Raw genomic sequence first — 15,947 nt, forward strand, 5'->3', positions numbered from 1 at the left:
GAGCTCACATGTTGCAAGTGGCATTTAAGATATTGTAGGTGGCAAATTAAAGTATGCAGTATCAACATAAAAACCGATTACTTGAGAGGAATAAGAAACATTACTTTAACAAATAGAACCTGAGAAAATGGCACCTTTTGTTGTTGTTGTTTTGAAGGGAAAGCAGTTTTGCTCAGTAAATGCTAGCACTTGGGGTAATGGCCAAGCTAATGCCTTCAATAGACCACTGCAGCATTTTAGGCTGAATGAAGGCGTTTAAGAAGGAAAAGTGTGGAATACATGTGGGAATTGTGCAGGAGGATGCAGGCCTGTGTGTCTTGTTCTAATAGCTGTCTTGAGTAATCACCCATCTGGAGGTCCAGTTTGTGTTATCCTGACTTCAGCCTGGTAGTGATAGGCTGTTTGTAACTCCGCCTAAGTGGGAGGATTTTAGAGTGAGGTCTCTCTGCCTGGTTTGTTTGAAAATTGGCCCCTGGACTTTCTAAGCAAGTGCATAATTAGATAAGCAAGCATGGTTCACAGAAGCGCCTAGTGGCAAAAGGAGAAACAAACAGTTTCAAAGTATATTTCAAGGCTAAAAGCAACAAAGGAAAAAAAAGTTTTAAAATGCATATTGAGAATGAGATACTCAGTTACGGAGTTAGACTTGGAAAACTGTGGAATAGAACCTTCAAATAAAAACCAAGTAAGAGCCAGAGAAGTGCCTTTAAAAGCATCTTTTTATTGGAAAGAGGCAAGAGAGGAAAGTGGGGGGAAATTAGAGCTGTTTCTGCTAAGGAAGGCATCCAGCAAGCCACACAGAGATGCTGGGAACCTGAGAGGGAAGACTGTACGAGGCCAAATGTTGGCTGACTTCTGCTTGTAGCTGACCCTGAGCACCGAGGAGGTACAAAAGACAGTGTGCAAAGCGAAAAGAGTGCACAAACCAATATCAAGCAAAAAAGGCTGGAGGCATGGAGAGGAGAAAAATGGAAAGAAAAAAAAGGTGACATTGAAAATCCTTTATGAAGGGGCCACATAGGAGACCAACACAGTGCCTGGAAGTCTAAAAAGAGCCTGAGCTACACCAGTTCACTGCTTCTATGGTTGTTTATCAGATGAAATACTTGAATTGCATCTTCATGTACGTGAAAAATAATTTTAAACACTGAAACCACTCTCTGTGCATCAAAATGCTATGAGACATCCGTGAACACAAAGAGTCAGGGAGGGGGAAGAAGTACTGACATAAAAGTCTCAGTATGTATCTCTTGTCCAAGACCATGTGCCCTTTGATGGGAAGGATACAATCTGCTGCACTATTTAAACTGGTATTTCTCTCTCAATGTTTTGAGGAGTTCAAACACATACGCCTTGAAAATTATATGCACTTATTTTTCAGTGCTATAGTATAATAATATACTTCAACTTATGCTGTTTTTAAATTTTTTCCCATTTAAACTTCTTAACGAAAATTTTATATGCTTCCATGTTTATGTAATATTTTTGATAAGAATGCCTATGAAATATGATATTCAGATTCAACTAACTTGCACTAGCATGCTCAGTGGGAACCAGTGTGCTACTCATTAACATGTAACACTTACGTCATCCTTATATCGTTGCTATGAAATAAGCTTTAAAAAACGTTTTGACATATAGTAATTATAGATTCACAAGAAGTTGCAAAATATAGTACAGAGAAGTTCAATATATTCTTTACCCAGATTTCCTCAGTGATTGCATTTTAGATAACTACAGCAAGATATCAAAACCAGGAAGTTGACACTGATACAATGTGTATGTCTAGTTCAACGGCGTTTTCTCAGGTGTAGATTTATGTAACCACCACATTCAAGATACAGAACTATTCCATTACCACAAAGATCTCTTCTGTGCTACCTTACCCCCTTCCCCCTCCATCAGTAACCCTTGGCAATCACTAATATGTCCTCCATCTTTATAATCTTGTAATTTAAATAATATGATATAATATAATCAGAATACATAAGGTTTTGAGACTAGAATATTTTTCTCGACATCATGCCCTGAGGCCCTTGCAAATTGTCCCAAGTATCAGTGTTTTGTTTTGTTTTATTACTGAGTAGTATTCTGTGATGTGGATACTCTATAGTTGTTCAACTGTTTATCTACTGAAGAACATTTTAGTTGTTTCCAGGTTTTGACTAATTCAAATAAAGAGGCTATGAACATTTGTGTACAATGCTTTGTGATGTAGGCATTCATAAAGACATTTCTGGGCTGAGGCTGAACATTTAAATAAATTCTCCAAAATGCAATGTTACTCAGCCACTGGCTAGGCATCAGAACCCAGATAATTTTATTTTATCTTATGTGCTATCTCCACAATGTCATATTACCTGAGAAGAAACAGTGATGCAGACACGGTAGAAAGGTAGTGAACTATATATATTTACTTCTTGATAAAATGTTGATTTTCGAATAAGATTTACTCACTGGTTTGATTGTTTTTAACCTATTAGATGCCAAGTTCTGTGCTTAGTGTTGAAGCAAAGTGTCTGCCCCACAAAAGATTTTACAAAATACAAAATACCATCTTTATAGCATGTTGGTAGCTTACTCTGTGCTAGTTGGTTTAACAGTTTTAAATTTTAGTTGGAAAAATGTTCATTTACAGTTAATCTGAATGCTACAATAATATTTAAATGTGTAGTCTGAAATTTAAATGTGCTGATATATTTGGGTTAATAGACTTTGCTTTATCTTAGAAAAACAATTGCTGAGCATGTATGCACAAATACAGTATTTAATTTTGCAAGGTATGCAATTCAGTACTTCTTCCAAACAGAGATGAGGTTCAGATGAATTTTTGTTGTAGCTTATTCACAAATTAATTACTTCTTTGTTTATTTTGTGTTCCTTTCCCCCAATAGCATAAGAAATTAATCAACCATCCACAGAGTACCAAAAGAATTTCTAAGGATCCTCTAGGTGAGGAATATTTACTTTGTCATTATTATAGTGCTTCCCCTCCTCACTTATATGGTATATATGTGTGAATCATTTTATAGAAAAGAATGGAGAAAGTGACTTTCCAATTAAATAATCATTGACTTTATTGGCCTAATAAATAGTTATTTCCTGGGAAATTATACACAAATTAACTAAACTAGCATTTTTTAATCTACATGTAATTAAAGTTGAGTTGAAATCTAAAGGAAATGTGAATGTTACTGAGTTTTATTTTATTTATGTGACTAGCAATTGCTTAGTTTATTAAATAGATGACTATACTTTGAGCTGAAATGTTGACTCTTAAGCTGTAAATCTTAAAGTGTAGTCAACTCAAATCAACATGTGAAGTCAATCAATTTGAAATTGAGGTATATATTGGCATGAAACCACAAGACACATTTAATATTTGATTGTCAGGACACATAATTGAATAACATAATGCTACAGGTTTCAGGGTATAATTGGAAACTTTTATACTATTTTCGCCTTTGAAAAATTTTATGTTGTGATGTTAGCAGCTGCTAATGTGATAATTTACTGGTCTTCAAAAGACATCAACAAGGATGTTCTCACTACTGCATCAGACCCACTATGGATGATACAGAATTCCAATCAGGGGTTGCCCTTACAGATTAATACAGAAAATGTTCTGGTCTTACTAAACTCCATTAGGCATAGCATAGAATAAACTCCACATTATAAATAATCAGGGATAAATAAACTGTATTTTAAAAAAAGAGCAGATGATACAGAATACAACAACAGCAATAGATGAAAGCTTTGCAAGTTTAATAATGCTTTTAACCTTTGAAGAATTTGATGTCCGAATAGAAGCATAATCACTGCTATCATCAATAGTCACTGGAGAAAACAAAGGGTAGAAAAATCCTTCTTGTGGGTACTAGGAAGTTCTCATTTATTACACAGGTTGGGAGATATTTGCTCTCATACGAATCCTCCCACATGACCAATACCACGAATCCTCCCACGTGACCAATACCATGAATCCTCCCACGTGACCAATCAGAACTGCTGTAGAAGGAATGCTGGTAGATAAGGTTAGACATTTTGAGTGGGAGAAAACTCTGAAAAGTTTGAAATGCCAAGTAAAGAAGTTTAGACAATAGGAAGACCCTACAATAAATTTGTTAACAGTTGATTGACAAGATCAGATTAGACTTTTAAGTGATCCAAAACTGACAGCAGGGATACAAGTTAGAACCCTGGTTCCTGCAATAGTCAAGGAAGAAGCTAGGTAGGGCATGGTTAAGACTGAGTCAGTGGGCAGGTGGGGTGACTCACACCAGTAATCCCAGCACTTTGGGAGGCTGAAGTGGGAGGATCATGAGGTCAAGAGACCATCCTGGCCAACATGGTGAATCCCCATCTCTACTAAAAATACAAAAAAATTATCTGGGCTTGGTGGCACCTGCCTATAGTCCCAGCTACTCAGGAGCCTGAGGCAGGAGAATCGCTTGAACCTGGGAGGCAGAGGTTGCCGTGAGACGAGATGGCACCACTGCCTAAAGTTAGGAAGATCAGGACTTGAGTGCAGGGGATAAGAAATAGGCTTTGAAGATGTGAACAACATCACATGTCTCGGCTTGCTCAGCTGAGTGGTCTCATTAACTAAGAAAGTGAATAGAGTGAAGGAAGATTGAGTTGTGAGAAGGAAAGGCTATCACTGGTTATTTTGATTTTAGAAATATGACATTTGTATTGTCTGTAGTGTATATTGATAGAGATAATTAGAAGATGAATATTGTGAGTGCTATTCCAGGATTTAAGAGAGCAATGCCAAAAGATAAAGATTGGGTAGATCTGGAATATTTCACATAGTTAATGGTGACGGTAATGTCAGTAAGAGCTGATGCATTCATTGAAGGGAGAGGACAGAAACAGAAGAGGCCTGAGATAGGATGTGGTAATGTGGCAGTATTCGGAGGAAGAGAGTTAGCAGAGGGAAATGAATATGAGAAGGAAGACAGCTGGCAAAGGGCAAGAGAGGAAGGAGAAGAGCCAGGGCAGGCCAAGAGAGGAGTAAAATGCTCCATGAAAGTCAAAGACACTGGCCAGGACCCAGTACAGTGAGTAATAATTAGGAAGCCTCTCAGAAATTTGGAAAGAAAGTCTTCAATAGAATTTTGAAGAAGGGCACAGAATCCTAAAGCAAAGGTTTAAGTAGTGAGTCCATAGTGAGGAACTTAAGAACTCAAGTTTACATTAGACATTAAAAGAATATGTGGTAAAAAGAAGGAAAGAAATAGCACAATAGCTTGACAGCAGTAGCAAGGGAAGAGGAGGCCTGAGAGTGTTTGTAAAAAAGCAAGGAAAGAGCCTTGGTGAGGAGGAGATTAAGGGACAGGTGTGAAGGGAAAATACTTGATGAAAAACGGTGGGAGGGATGGAATCCAGCAAACACAGAGGAGTGAGATTTTGTAAGAAAGTCATTTTGAAATGAAAACAAATGAGAACGCAGGTCAAATGGCTTTGGGTAAGGTAGGAGAAGCAGACATTGGCTGAGTGAAACAGAATGAGAGTGAGATTGGGGCTAAAGAATGGGAGAAAAGATTTATGTCATTGTTACGAAAAAATTTATATTGAGTTTAGAAAATTTATTTTTAACAGATTTTCAAGCGACTAAGGGCTCAAATGGTATAAACTAGCTTACAGTTTGTTGCTCACATTCAACATATTTCATAACCTGAGGCAGCCCAGGTAATTGAATGCAATCTGAATAAAGCAAGATTCAGACTGACAAATTGAGAACAATGAAAACTGAAAAAGACAATAGGATTTTAAGGTGGACAAAAGACCATCGTTGATGTGCATAGCTGATCACTGGGAGCAGTGCAGGTACACAGATATGGGAGACCCTGCAGAGGTGATTGAATGACTGGAGGGGCACCAAGGAATCATTATCTTCATGATGGTGGCAAAGAGCATACTGAGCAGACGCAAAGGAATAGAGACCACGGAATAAGTTTAGGAGGTTGAGGTCAGCAGTAATATCAAGGGGCTGAAGCCCTGGAGGTAGAATAACTCTGACTGAGTATGAAACATGAAGATTGACCATGAAAGTCAGTTTCTAGTTTAGAGTCATGAGACATGTCATTGGAGTTGACAAGATTAAAAGAGCCATATGATCTGGGATAGAGGTGTGAATGATTATCAGCAGTGCTGCTGAGGAAGTTGCCTACAGAGGGTTGCTGATGATGTGGATGTGAAAAGAAAAACCTGCCCAGATGGCGTGGACTTCAAAATGAACGCATTGCATGGAGGTAGTAGAACACTGGGTTGAAAGTGACAATGGAGAAAAGGAAGTGCTGGCCTCATTTCCTCGTTTTCACAGAAAGGTGACTTTATATTGTAAAATCAGGGTGCAATTTACAGGAATGAGTAGGAGGAAGAAATAGATGAGTAACGGAAGGCGGATAGAATGCTTGGTTAACAGCAGACCAGGGAAAGTGGTGCAGAGGGGAGCATGAGAGTGGGAGAAAGTGATGCAGGAGAGGGCTAGAAGGTGAAAGGAGGGAGAGTAGGGCACAGAGGTTTTATTCAGTGTTACAGATCGAAATTATGTATCAGTAACAACTATAACAACAGGTCAACAGGAGTCAACAGAGAATGGCCCAGTGGAAAGTACTGGTGTAAAAGATCTTCCACAGAATTGTTTTTGGGCGGCGGATTGTGGTGTGTGTGTGTTTGTGTCAGTGTGTGTATAGTTAGGGATGTATGTGAGGATTAACCAGCTACTGGTATTATTTATGCATCAGATTAGTACTAAGAAGGAGAAATAGATTTTTGAACCTAATAAGACCCTTTAAAATCAGTGCTACTCTGCTGGGCATGGTGACTCACGCCTGTAATCCCAGCACTTTGAGAGGCCAAAGCAGGTGGATCATGGGATCAAGAAATCAAGACCATCCTGGTTAACATGGTGACATCCCATCTCTACTAAAAATACAAAAATAATTAGCTGTGCATGGTGGTACACACCTGTAATCCCAGCTACTCAGGAGGCTGAGGCACGAGAATCACTTTAACTCAGGAGGCAGAGGTTGCAGTGAGCTGAGATTGCGCCATTGCACTCCAGCCTGGGCAACAGAGCAAGACTCGGTCTCAAAACACACACACACACACACACCAGTGTTGATTGGGGACCTCAGCACCAGTATCTTCTGGGAGTTTGTTTAAAATGCCAAGTTTGGGGCCGGGTGTGGTGGCTCAAGCCTGTAATCCTAGCACTTTGGGAGGCCGAGGCGGGTGGAACACAAGGTCAAGAGATCAAGACCATCCTGGTCAACATGGTGAAACCTCGTCTCTACTAAAAATACAAAAAAATTAGCTGGGCATGGTGGCACGTGCCTGTAATCCCAGCTACTCAGGAGGCTAAGGCAAGAGAATTGCCCAAACCCAGGAGGTGGAGGTTGCGGTGAACCGAGATTGTGCCATTGCACTCCAGCCTGGGTAACAAGAGCAAAACTCCATCTCGAAAAAAAAAAAAAAAGCCAAGTTTGTTCTGCCCACCCCACCCTTCCCAGTTTTGCTCAATTAGATTATGTAGAGCAGAACATGAAAACCATTTTAATATGCCCTCTTGGTTCTCAAGTATATTAAAATTTCAGAAGCATTTTAAACTCTCTGCAATAGCTAGTACACTCAGAAGATGATCCTAGAATGCCAGGGATTCAGAGACTTTTGACTAGGCTTTTGCTCTAGGTAGCCCCATATCTCTGCACTGCTCCAAGGCCAAACCAAAGAGCAGGAAGACTTCCTTCCTATAAACAGGTGTGGAGGGTTAGATCCATGCATCTCCGAAGAAAGAGTCTTAACCCTGCGTCCTCCTCATGTGCCTAGCAGAAGCCCTCTGGGATAACTTGCTCCATTGGCTGGCTGAGGAGCTCTCAGAGGAAAACGCTGAATCGCTATCCTCAACTCTCCCTCTGCGCCGTAGCACCATTCAGCTCATCAAACTCAAGAACCCTGATGATATCACAGAACAAATCCACGAATTTCTTTACTTCTGGAAAAAATCGCTTCCAACTTTCACTGACAAACTTCGCCTCCTGACTCGACATCTCTGCAAGATTGGCAGGAGTGATCTTGCAGAAGAGCTCAAATTCAAGTGGGAAAATAAAGTGTTCACTGCACCACAGGAGTGCTTTGATGTAGCAGCTGAGTAAAAGTCTGATTACTCTTCCTTCATCCCTAGGAGAAGGCACATGGTAGGTTTTTAAGATTGTTTGTGTTAACATTTTCCTAGAAGTTTCCAAATGATATTATTTGAAGTCAGTCTATTTAATGATGTGCTATTGAGAAATCAGATGAGACAAATGGAGAAGCACTGATTGGACAACAGAAGGCATTCCTGGGTGTGAGCACTCCTCTGTGGTTGAGTGATTATGTTTTGCAACCATGACTGTCTTGAGTATGGCTTCACTTGAGTATGGCATTTGCAATTGAGTTTGACTTTTTTATACTTTAAAAGCTGAGTATGAAGATCTGATATATGTAATTACTTATTAATCACTACCTGCATAAAATTAAATGAGTTTTCTATTGAAATGTGAACCCAAAAATATCTGGGATAGTTCTCCATCAATTTAGGAAGATTATTTTGCTAAGGGTAAGGACAGGCCCATAACACAGCCTCAGAAGATCCTGATGACATGTGCCAAAAGTGGTTGAGGTACAGTTTGCTTTTATGCATTTTAGGGAGGCATAATACATCAATCAATACATGTAAGATGTACATTGGTTCAATCTGGAAAGGTAGAACAACTCAAAGATGGGGCTTCCAGATCATAGGTAGATTAAAAGATTCCTGATTGGCAATTGATTGAAATAGTTATTATCTAAAGACCTGGAATCCATAGAAGGGAAATGTCAGGGTTATGATAAGGAGTTATGGAAACCAAAGTTTTATCATGCAACTGAAGCCTCCAGGTAGCAGGCTTCAGAGAGAATAGACTGTAAATATTTCTTATTAGACTTAAGGTCTGTTGATGTTTATGCTGGTCAGCTTCTCCTGAATTCCAAAAAGAGGAGTTTTTCAGGATAACTTTGGACTGCCCTTAGCTGAGAGAGGAGGGGCTTGTTCAGATAGTTGGGGGGCTTAGAATTTTGTTATTGGTCTACTCAGACAACCAATTCAAGTTACATAGATACGATGGAGCCTACAGTAAAGAATACAAAATAAATTGGGCTGAGAAACTTGATGTCAGTGATAATAAGACACATAAAAAAACTTTTCTAAGCCCAAAATAAATTAAAAATAGAATAACACTTCAGCCATTTACTGGCACAAACTTTTCCTTTATAAAAATGTAACTTGGAAGAGGGAAAATTCCGTATTTTGTTATTAGTGAAATGAGGCAATACAGAGAAAATAAGTTATCAGTGAAAGAATTCAAGGCCTATTTCTCCCACTTAGGAAGAAAACCTGGTTTAAAATTAATTAACAGAAGCCGTATTACATAAGCTCTACATACACACCATTAAAAACAAACAAACATCTGCAAATAGAACCCTAAACTGAAAGAAAAAATAAAACTTATCTAACCCTCTCTTTCTATTGATAATCCCTATTAATGTTTAGTATAAGCTTTGAGGTTTTCGAAAATCTAAAGCACTTTAGCTCTCTGAAGCAGTTTGATATAAATGGGACATTGAACTAGTTTTACTGACTCAATGCAAAACCATTAGGTCCTTGGCTTGAAAACATCAGCAGCAACTAGTTTCAGTTATTGAATACCTAGGAATTAATTAAGTTATACTAAAAAATTAAATATTTTGATGGTTCTCAAATTTAAACACAAGATTTTTTTCTACAAACTAACCAGGGATTTAGGTATCTATTTGGTTATGTATTGAAAAAGGCGATCCCAATTTTCAAACATATTCCCATAAAGGAACATTTTATTAATCAAGATTTTTTTTTACATGTTGTTAAAAAGGTACAATATATATTTTCATGTATTCTTGGAGCAAAGAAAACAGACTAAAATATTCATTGTTGTCCTGATTACAATCAAATAAAAAATAAAGAGAATGAAATTTGCCTCTTATCCTGTCACTAGAGATTACTCTAAACATTTCGGCATACTTTCTCCAGTTTTTCTGTTTTCTGGAAGAAAATATTTCTATTGCAATTTCTATGTGTATAGATGTATCTAAGCACATTCACATAAGTGTTCACCTGCACACACACATGCAAATATGCATATCTCCTCACACACATTCCGGACACACACCTCTCACAAATGCACCCTCAAACACACAGGCCTACCCTTTATCAACAGTTTCATGTTCACCTGTGCACTTCATATACGCTGTCACAAACACACTCCTGCTGCACACCCCATTCCAACTTCCCATAGAAATACACCTATTCACATATGTAAATACATGTGCACACACACACACCCCTCACACACATATACAGTTTCAGATCCACTCATACACTCTCACAAATGTCTTCGTTCACATATACACCACCTTCACATTTCATGTACACATACACTCATTAATATGCCTCCCCCACAGACACAGGCACACACAGACCCAACATCTCACTTTACCTATACAACCTCACCTACACACATACAATCTCATTAAAGCACTCCCTCTCACACCTCTCTCACCTTTCTTTCTCTCTCACACACATACACTCACATACATTCACTCACAGGTACATATACATATCTCTTCACACACATAGATACATTGTTCCCCAGAATTAAAAAACATGCTGTATATATTATTGTTATAGTCAAGCAATATAAAGGTATATAAAGAAAACAATTGATCATCCCTTCAGCATCTCCTTCTCTTAAGATAATCCAGGAAATCAATCCCATGTGTAATCTGTGCCACTTGGATTAAGACCTGCTTCTGAATACCTTATCAATATGGGTATTATAGCCACACCCACACCCTTGTGTACCCATTTCTCTGTCTGGTGGTCTGACCTGTATGGATCACATCAGAGATGCCTTGCTGGCTTTTGATAATGGGAAGCCCCTGCAGAAGATAGGGAGGAGGAAGGAGAGTGAATTATACTATTTCCTCCCTGCGCTCATCTTTCTCTCTCCCGAAACCACTGCTCCTCTCTAGAAGGCCACCTCTAGGCAACTCTCTTCTTGTCTCTTCAAGTCTAGGGGTAGTAACAGCTCTCTTGCTGTTTGGAGTAACTGTGCTATCCCTTGTAGTTCCCTTATATCTTGCTCTCCCTTTTTAAAATAAAGTCTCCTTTTATTATCCTAATGTGAGTGTATCACTATATTTCTTATTGAGACCCTGATCGATACCTCTCTGCACACCTTTCTTAAGCTCCTAGTAACTTACACATATATTTTTTTTCTCAGAATGGAAGTCATATATGTACCGTTTTAAAATTACTGTCTTACTAAATTATGAGTTTTTAATGTCTTTGAATGTTATAATAACTGTATCATATCCTATTTCATAACCAAAGCAGAATTAATTTTAGTATGATAAAATTTCTGAAAATGTTTAAAATGAAATTATGTAGTATATATTATTTTATATTTGACTTTGTATTCAACTTTATGTCACTGAACTTCATCCATGTTACTGTGTGTGGCAACAGTTCATTCTCATTAATGCATAATGTTCTATTATGTGCATATATTAAAAATTTCATATCTATTAGACTGTAGTTCCAGTATATTCCTAAGAGCAAAATGATAGTTTACATTAGTTCATTTAACCTTGCTCTGTATTCAGGACCATTTAGCAATTAAGCTTTGAACATGATTATTTATGTGTTTATTTTATATCATGGAGGCACTAGAAAGCTCTGCCATTTAGAATCTATACATTTTTAAAAACACCAATTTTACTATTGAAAAAAACATTATAGTCATCATTTTCCTAATTATTAAACATCCAGTTTTATAAATAAAATCTTCTAACATTTATCATTTGAATTACCAAAACCTATATCCTTAGTAATGTTAATTAGATACTTGCTGTATCTGGAGTATAAATTACAGCAATTGGCTATCCCTAAAATGTAGCTTAAATTAACACATACATATTGCCTAGTATATCTTGAAATATTTTATTTATTTATTTATTTTCAAATGGGGTTTCACTCTGTTGCCCAGGCTGGAGCTCAATGACATGATGTCACAGCTCACTACAGCCCTGACTTCCCAGGCTCAGTTGATCCTCCAACCTCAGCCCTTCTGAGTAGCTGGGACTACAGGTGCAGACCATCACACCTGGCTGATTTCTGTATTTTTTGTAGAAATGGAGTTTCACCATGTTGCCCAGGCTAATCTCGAACTCGTTGGCTCAAGCAATCCACCTGCCTTGGCCTCCCAGAATGCTGAGATTATAGGCATTACCACACCTCACCCTTCTGAAGTATTTTAGACTAAAATAGAAATACCTTAATAAATACGGTAGGTAGGCTTTGAGCACATTATAATCTAATTTTCAAAATAGCTAAATCTTTGGGGCAAAGTTTTATTTTTCTAACCAAGTGTTTCTTAATGAGTTGTTATTGACATTCTGATGAAATCCACTTTCAAAAAAATTAACGTGCACTGGGTCACAAATTGCAGACCATTCAGGATCCCTGACCTTGTCCACCAAATGAACAAAGCACCTCTTCACACTAGTGAATGTCACCAGCCAAATTTCTTACACATGGTTCTGGTTATGAAGGCAGAGGTGAAAGGGTGAGTGTTGAGAACCATGTGATTAATCAGCTTTTGGTTGAAGTAGGGCATGAAAGAAAGGGGAAGAACATCTAGGGAAATTTAGAACATCATAAGCAAACCAGGGCTCTGCCTTAAACTCTTCAACTGCTACCAGTGTTTGAAAGCAATGTCAATTGCTGTCTAATGGCTTTTTCCGATATGTTCTCAATAAGAAGTCCAGAACTGTGCTGTAGAATCAGAGTTTATCTAAGGTACAAAGTCAGGCTCTCTGAAGTCAGAAGAAGAAGGAAATACTGAGTGAGGTCAAAATTGTGGCTGACACAGGCCAGGGGATTCCCCCTTAGCTCAGCTAAGCATGACTTCTGTGAACGAACCTCACCAGAATGCCCCGTGCTGCCTACACATTTTGACAGACGTCACAACAAATCTTCAGTTCCTCCCACCTCTCCCAGGACTCCTCCATCGGCAATTCTCTTCCTACCACCTCTCGGCATTGGTAACCTAACATAGCAAATAATTTACTTTATTAGTTATGGTTTTTATTTACTGTCCGCAAATAAACACCTGCTTTAGTTTATGTTACACGAGGGCCAGGTGCTTGTCTCTTCTTTTCACTGATGTATTCTTATTACTTAGAACTCTGTCTGGTACTCATTTTTGTTTTCCTTACTTTACAAGTGAGAAAACTCTGAGTTACAGCCCTAGAGCCTGGGTTAGAAGCCAGACGATTCTATTTTCAAAGTCCTCTTTCTTTTACTTCCACCTTCCTGCCCTTTCCTATGCTCAACCTCCACCACTCCTCTCTCTTCCATAACATCTGGTAATATTTCTTCCAGTTTCTGAATACCCCAGACTGGATTAATTGTCCATGGAACCTTATTGTAAATCTAGCTATAACACTTCTATACACTGTTGTAATTGCCTATTTATTTGTGCTTTTCTCCAACCAGTTTGTAAGTTTCTTGAGACCTGAGGCTTGAGTAGGGTTCTTCAGTGAATTTTCAGTTTCCTGCACAGAGTCCAGCACATAGTAGGTACTCAAAAAGTCTTTGCTGAATTAATTCATGAATAACATCTACACAATGACATGTTTACCAGGATCCTCTTTTTATGCCCTGTGTTTCTTTTGGAAACAACTTTGTGGGGGCAGATGCCACGTCTAAGAAAGTAAAAAGCTTAGACTGTAAAAATCTACCCCATCATTTATCAAGCTGGAATAACAGACACCGGTGAAGCTACCTACAAAGTTAACAGGAGTCAATATTTCCTCCAAGACACATTGCTGCTGTCATATGTCCCCTTCTTTGCGCGATTGGTGCTTTCTCATACACTGAGAAATTTTTGTTCTCCCAAATCATGGATTATCAGAAACCTTGCTGCCTGAAATCATATCAGTGAGAAAGACATATTCCTTTCTTGCCTGGAAGATCTAAGTCATTTTGGCACAGAAAAGCATTCTTGATTTCTACCCAGGTGCTGAGCTTCAGATAAAGCGTTTCTGGATACAGCACTGCCTATCTATCTCAACATTCCTGCTGGCAAGGAAGAAAAACTCTGGGTCCACTTTGCAGTGCAGGCCTGATGTTGACCCCTTTATACACGGCTCTGCTTTGCTTTCAGCTTATCAAAACACGAGCTTCTACCGTCCTGCCGAGAACTGAAATAACTCCATCTTTGCTTTTGTGTATGAGACACCCACAGTTCCTCTGTGTGCAAGTCCCTCATTGCAGTGAATCAAGAAATCCAACTTTGTGGAATTTTACTTGTGTCCCTGGTGGTCTTAGCCTGACAGGGACACTTCTGTGAACTTTCTATTTTCCAGTCCAATGTTTCTCAAATCAACAGCATATTAGAATTAGTAGGAAATTCTTGGATCCTTTCTGAGAAATTCTGATTGAATTAGTCTGAGGTGTGTTCTGGGAATCAGAATTATAAAGTTCCATAGTTGATTCTAATTTGTAGCCACGGTTAAATACACACACACACACACACACACACACACACACACACACACACACCTATGCATGCCATTCGGATACCCTGGAGTGGATGTTCAAATTCAGTTTCAAGGTTAATGTAGAGCTCAGGTCACACTTACACCATGGAAACTTAAAGACATTGCCTATCATATTCCACTTCCTGTCCAAAACACTTTCTCAATTTTTATTTTTACTTTTTATGATTAGCACTGAACCAAGGGTAATGCAGGAGAGAAAAAAGGAAATGGAGCAAGCTCTGTGCTATGCTGAATACCCGTTTTTTCCTCATAGTTTAGAGTCATCATTTGAGATGACTTGTCTGTTCACAGGAATAAGCAGGGTGAGGGGTGGAGTGGAGGAGCCGAGGCAGGAAATTGGACTGTTTGGGAAGGAGGAACACTTGGCTTAATCCTCCCATAAGCAGAGGAACTCAAATTTAAAGTTGTAGTTAATGAGAAGAGCCCACCACTCTCAGGAAGATTAACTGACTTCCCTGGAAGGGGCTCGCTGGGCACTTTTAAACCTGGCTCAATGAAGACATGTCCCACTCATCTATAAACTTTGATTTAATATTTTTTATCTTTTCTCTCTATTAAAAAGATAAAATTATATTTCATTGCATTTGTGTATGCTAAACAATTTAAAATATACCACTATATATTCTATCTTTATTAGACTAGTTTTTGGTAATTTTTACATATGCCAAGAGCCCCCAAAATTTCAATTGATCTAAGCCTCACTCCACCTGAAGGAGCCTGTTTATGCCAGACAACCTGAAACTCTACTTTAGAAATAGTCACTGCAAATGCCTAGATACCACCACGAGGGGGCCTCTGTGTCACAGATAAAATTAAGGAAACGTTCAAGACCTTACAAATTCCTTCATGTAGTGAAAGATCTGTTTGGCAGAATACTTTTTAAAAATTTTAATTATGAAGTTATTGTAGAATTAGAATATTTTGACCTATGGTCAATATGCTGTTAATGTAACAGTACATTATTTTGTGGCTAATGTAGTGTTATCATATTCTGAAATGTCTAATTTCCATCATGAACAAACAAAGTATTAACTGTAAGAACTGCTGCATTATAGAGGTCTTTGTATTACAGTATATCTTCTGTTTCCTTAATCAAAGCAACTGTAGTAATACAATATATTATTGATCATTGGAACTGATGAATGTAATTTCTCTGAATTACCTGGAAATGGAAACTGAAAATATAAACTATGGACAGTACTTTGAAAAAAAATGTACCTTTGATTCAATTCACTCTCCAATAAATGCTGCTGGCTGAC

The 15,947-nt window shown here is 38.3% G+C and overlaps 1 protein-coding gene across 1 annotated transcript in view; it reads left to right on the forward strand.

Annotated features, from left to right (window-relative positions):
• Positions 1-9,911, forward strand: part of DTHD1 (death domain containing 1) — a 65,148-nt gene extending 55,237 nt beyond the window's left edge. Inside the window, exons 9-10 of the mRNA XM_003927502.4 lie at positions 2,895-2,952; positions 7,840-9,911. Coding sequence (XP_003927551.3) covers positions 2,895-2,952; positions 7,840-8,162 — 381 coding nt within the window. The 3' untranslated portion in view covers positions 8,163-9,911. The remainder of the gene's footprint in view (positions 1-2,894; positions 2,953-7,839) is intronic.
• The last annotated feature ends 6,036 nt before the right edge of the window (positions 9,912-15,947 follow it).

The sequence above is a fragment of the Saimiri boliviensis genome, chromosome 3, assembly GCF_048565385.1.
Source record: "Saimiri boliviensis isolate mSaiBol1 chromosome 3, mSaiBol1.pri, whole genome shotgun sequence".
Classification (NCBI taxonomy): Eukaryota; Metazoa; Chordata; class Mammalia; order Primates; family Cebidae; genus Saimiri; species Saimiri boliviensis.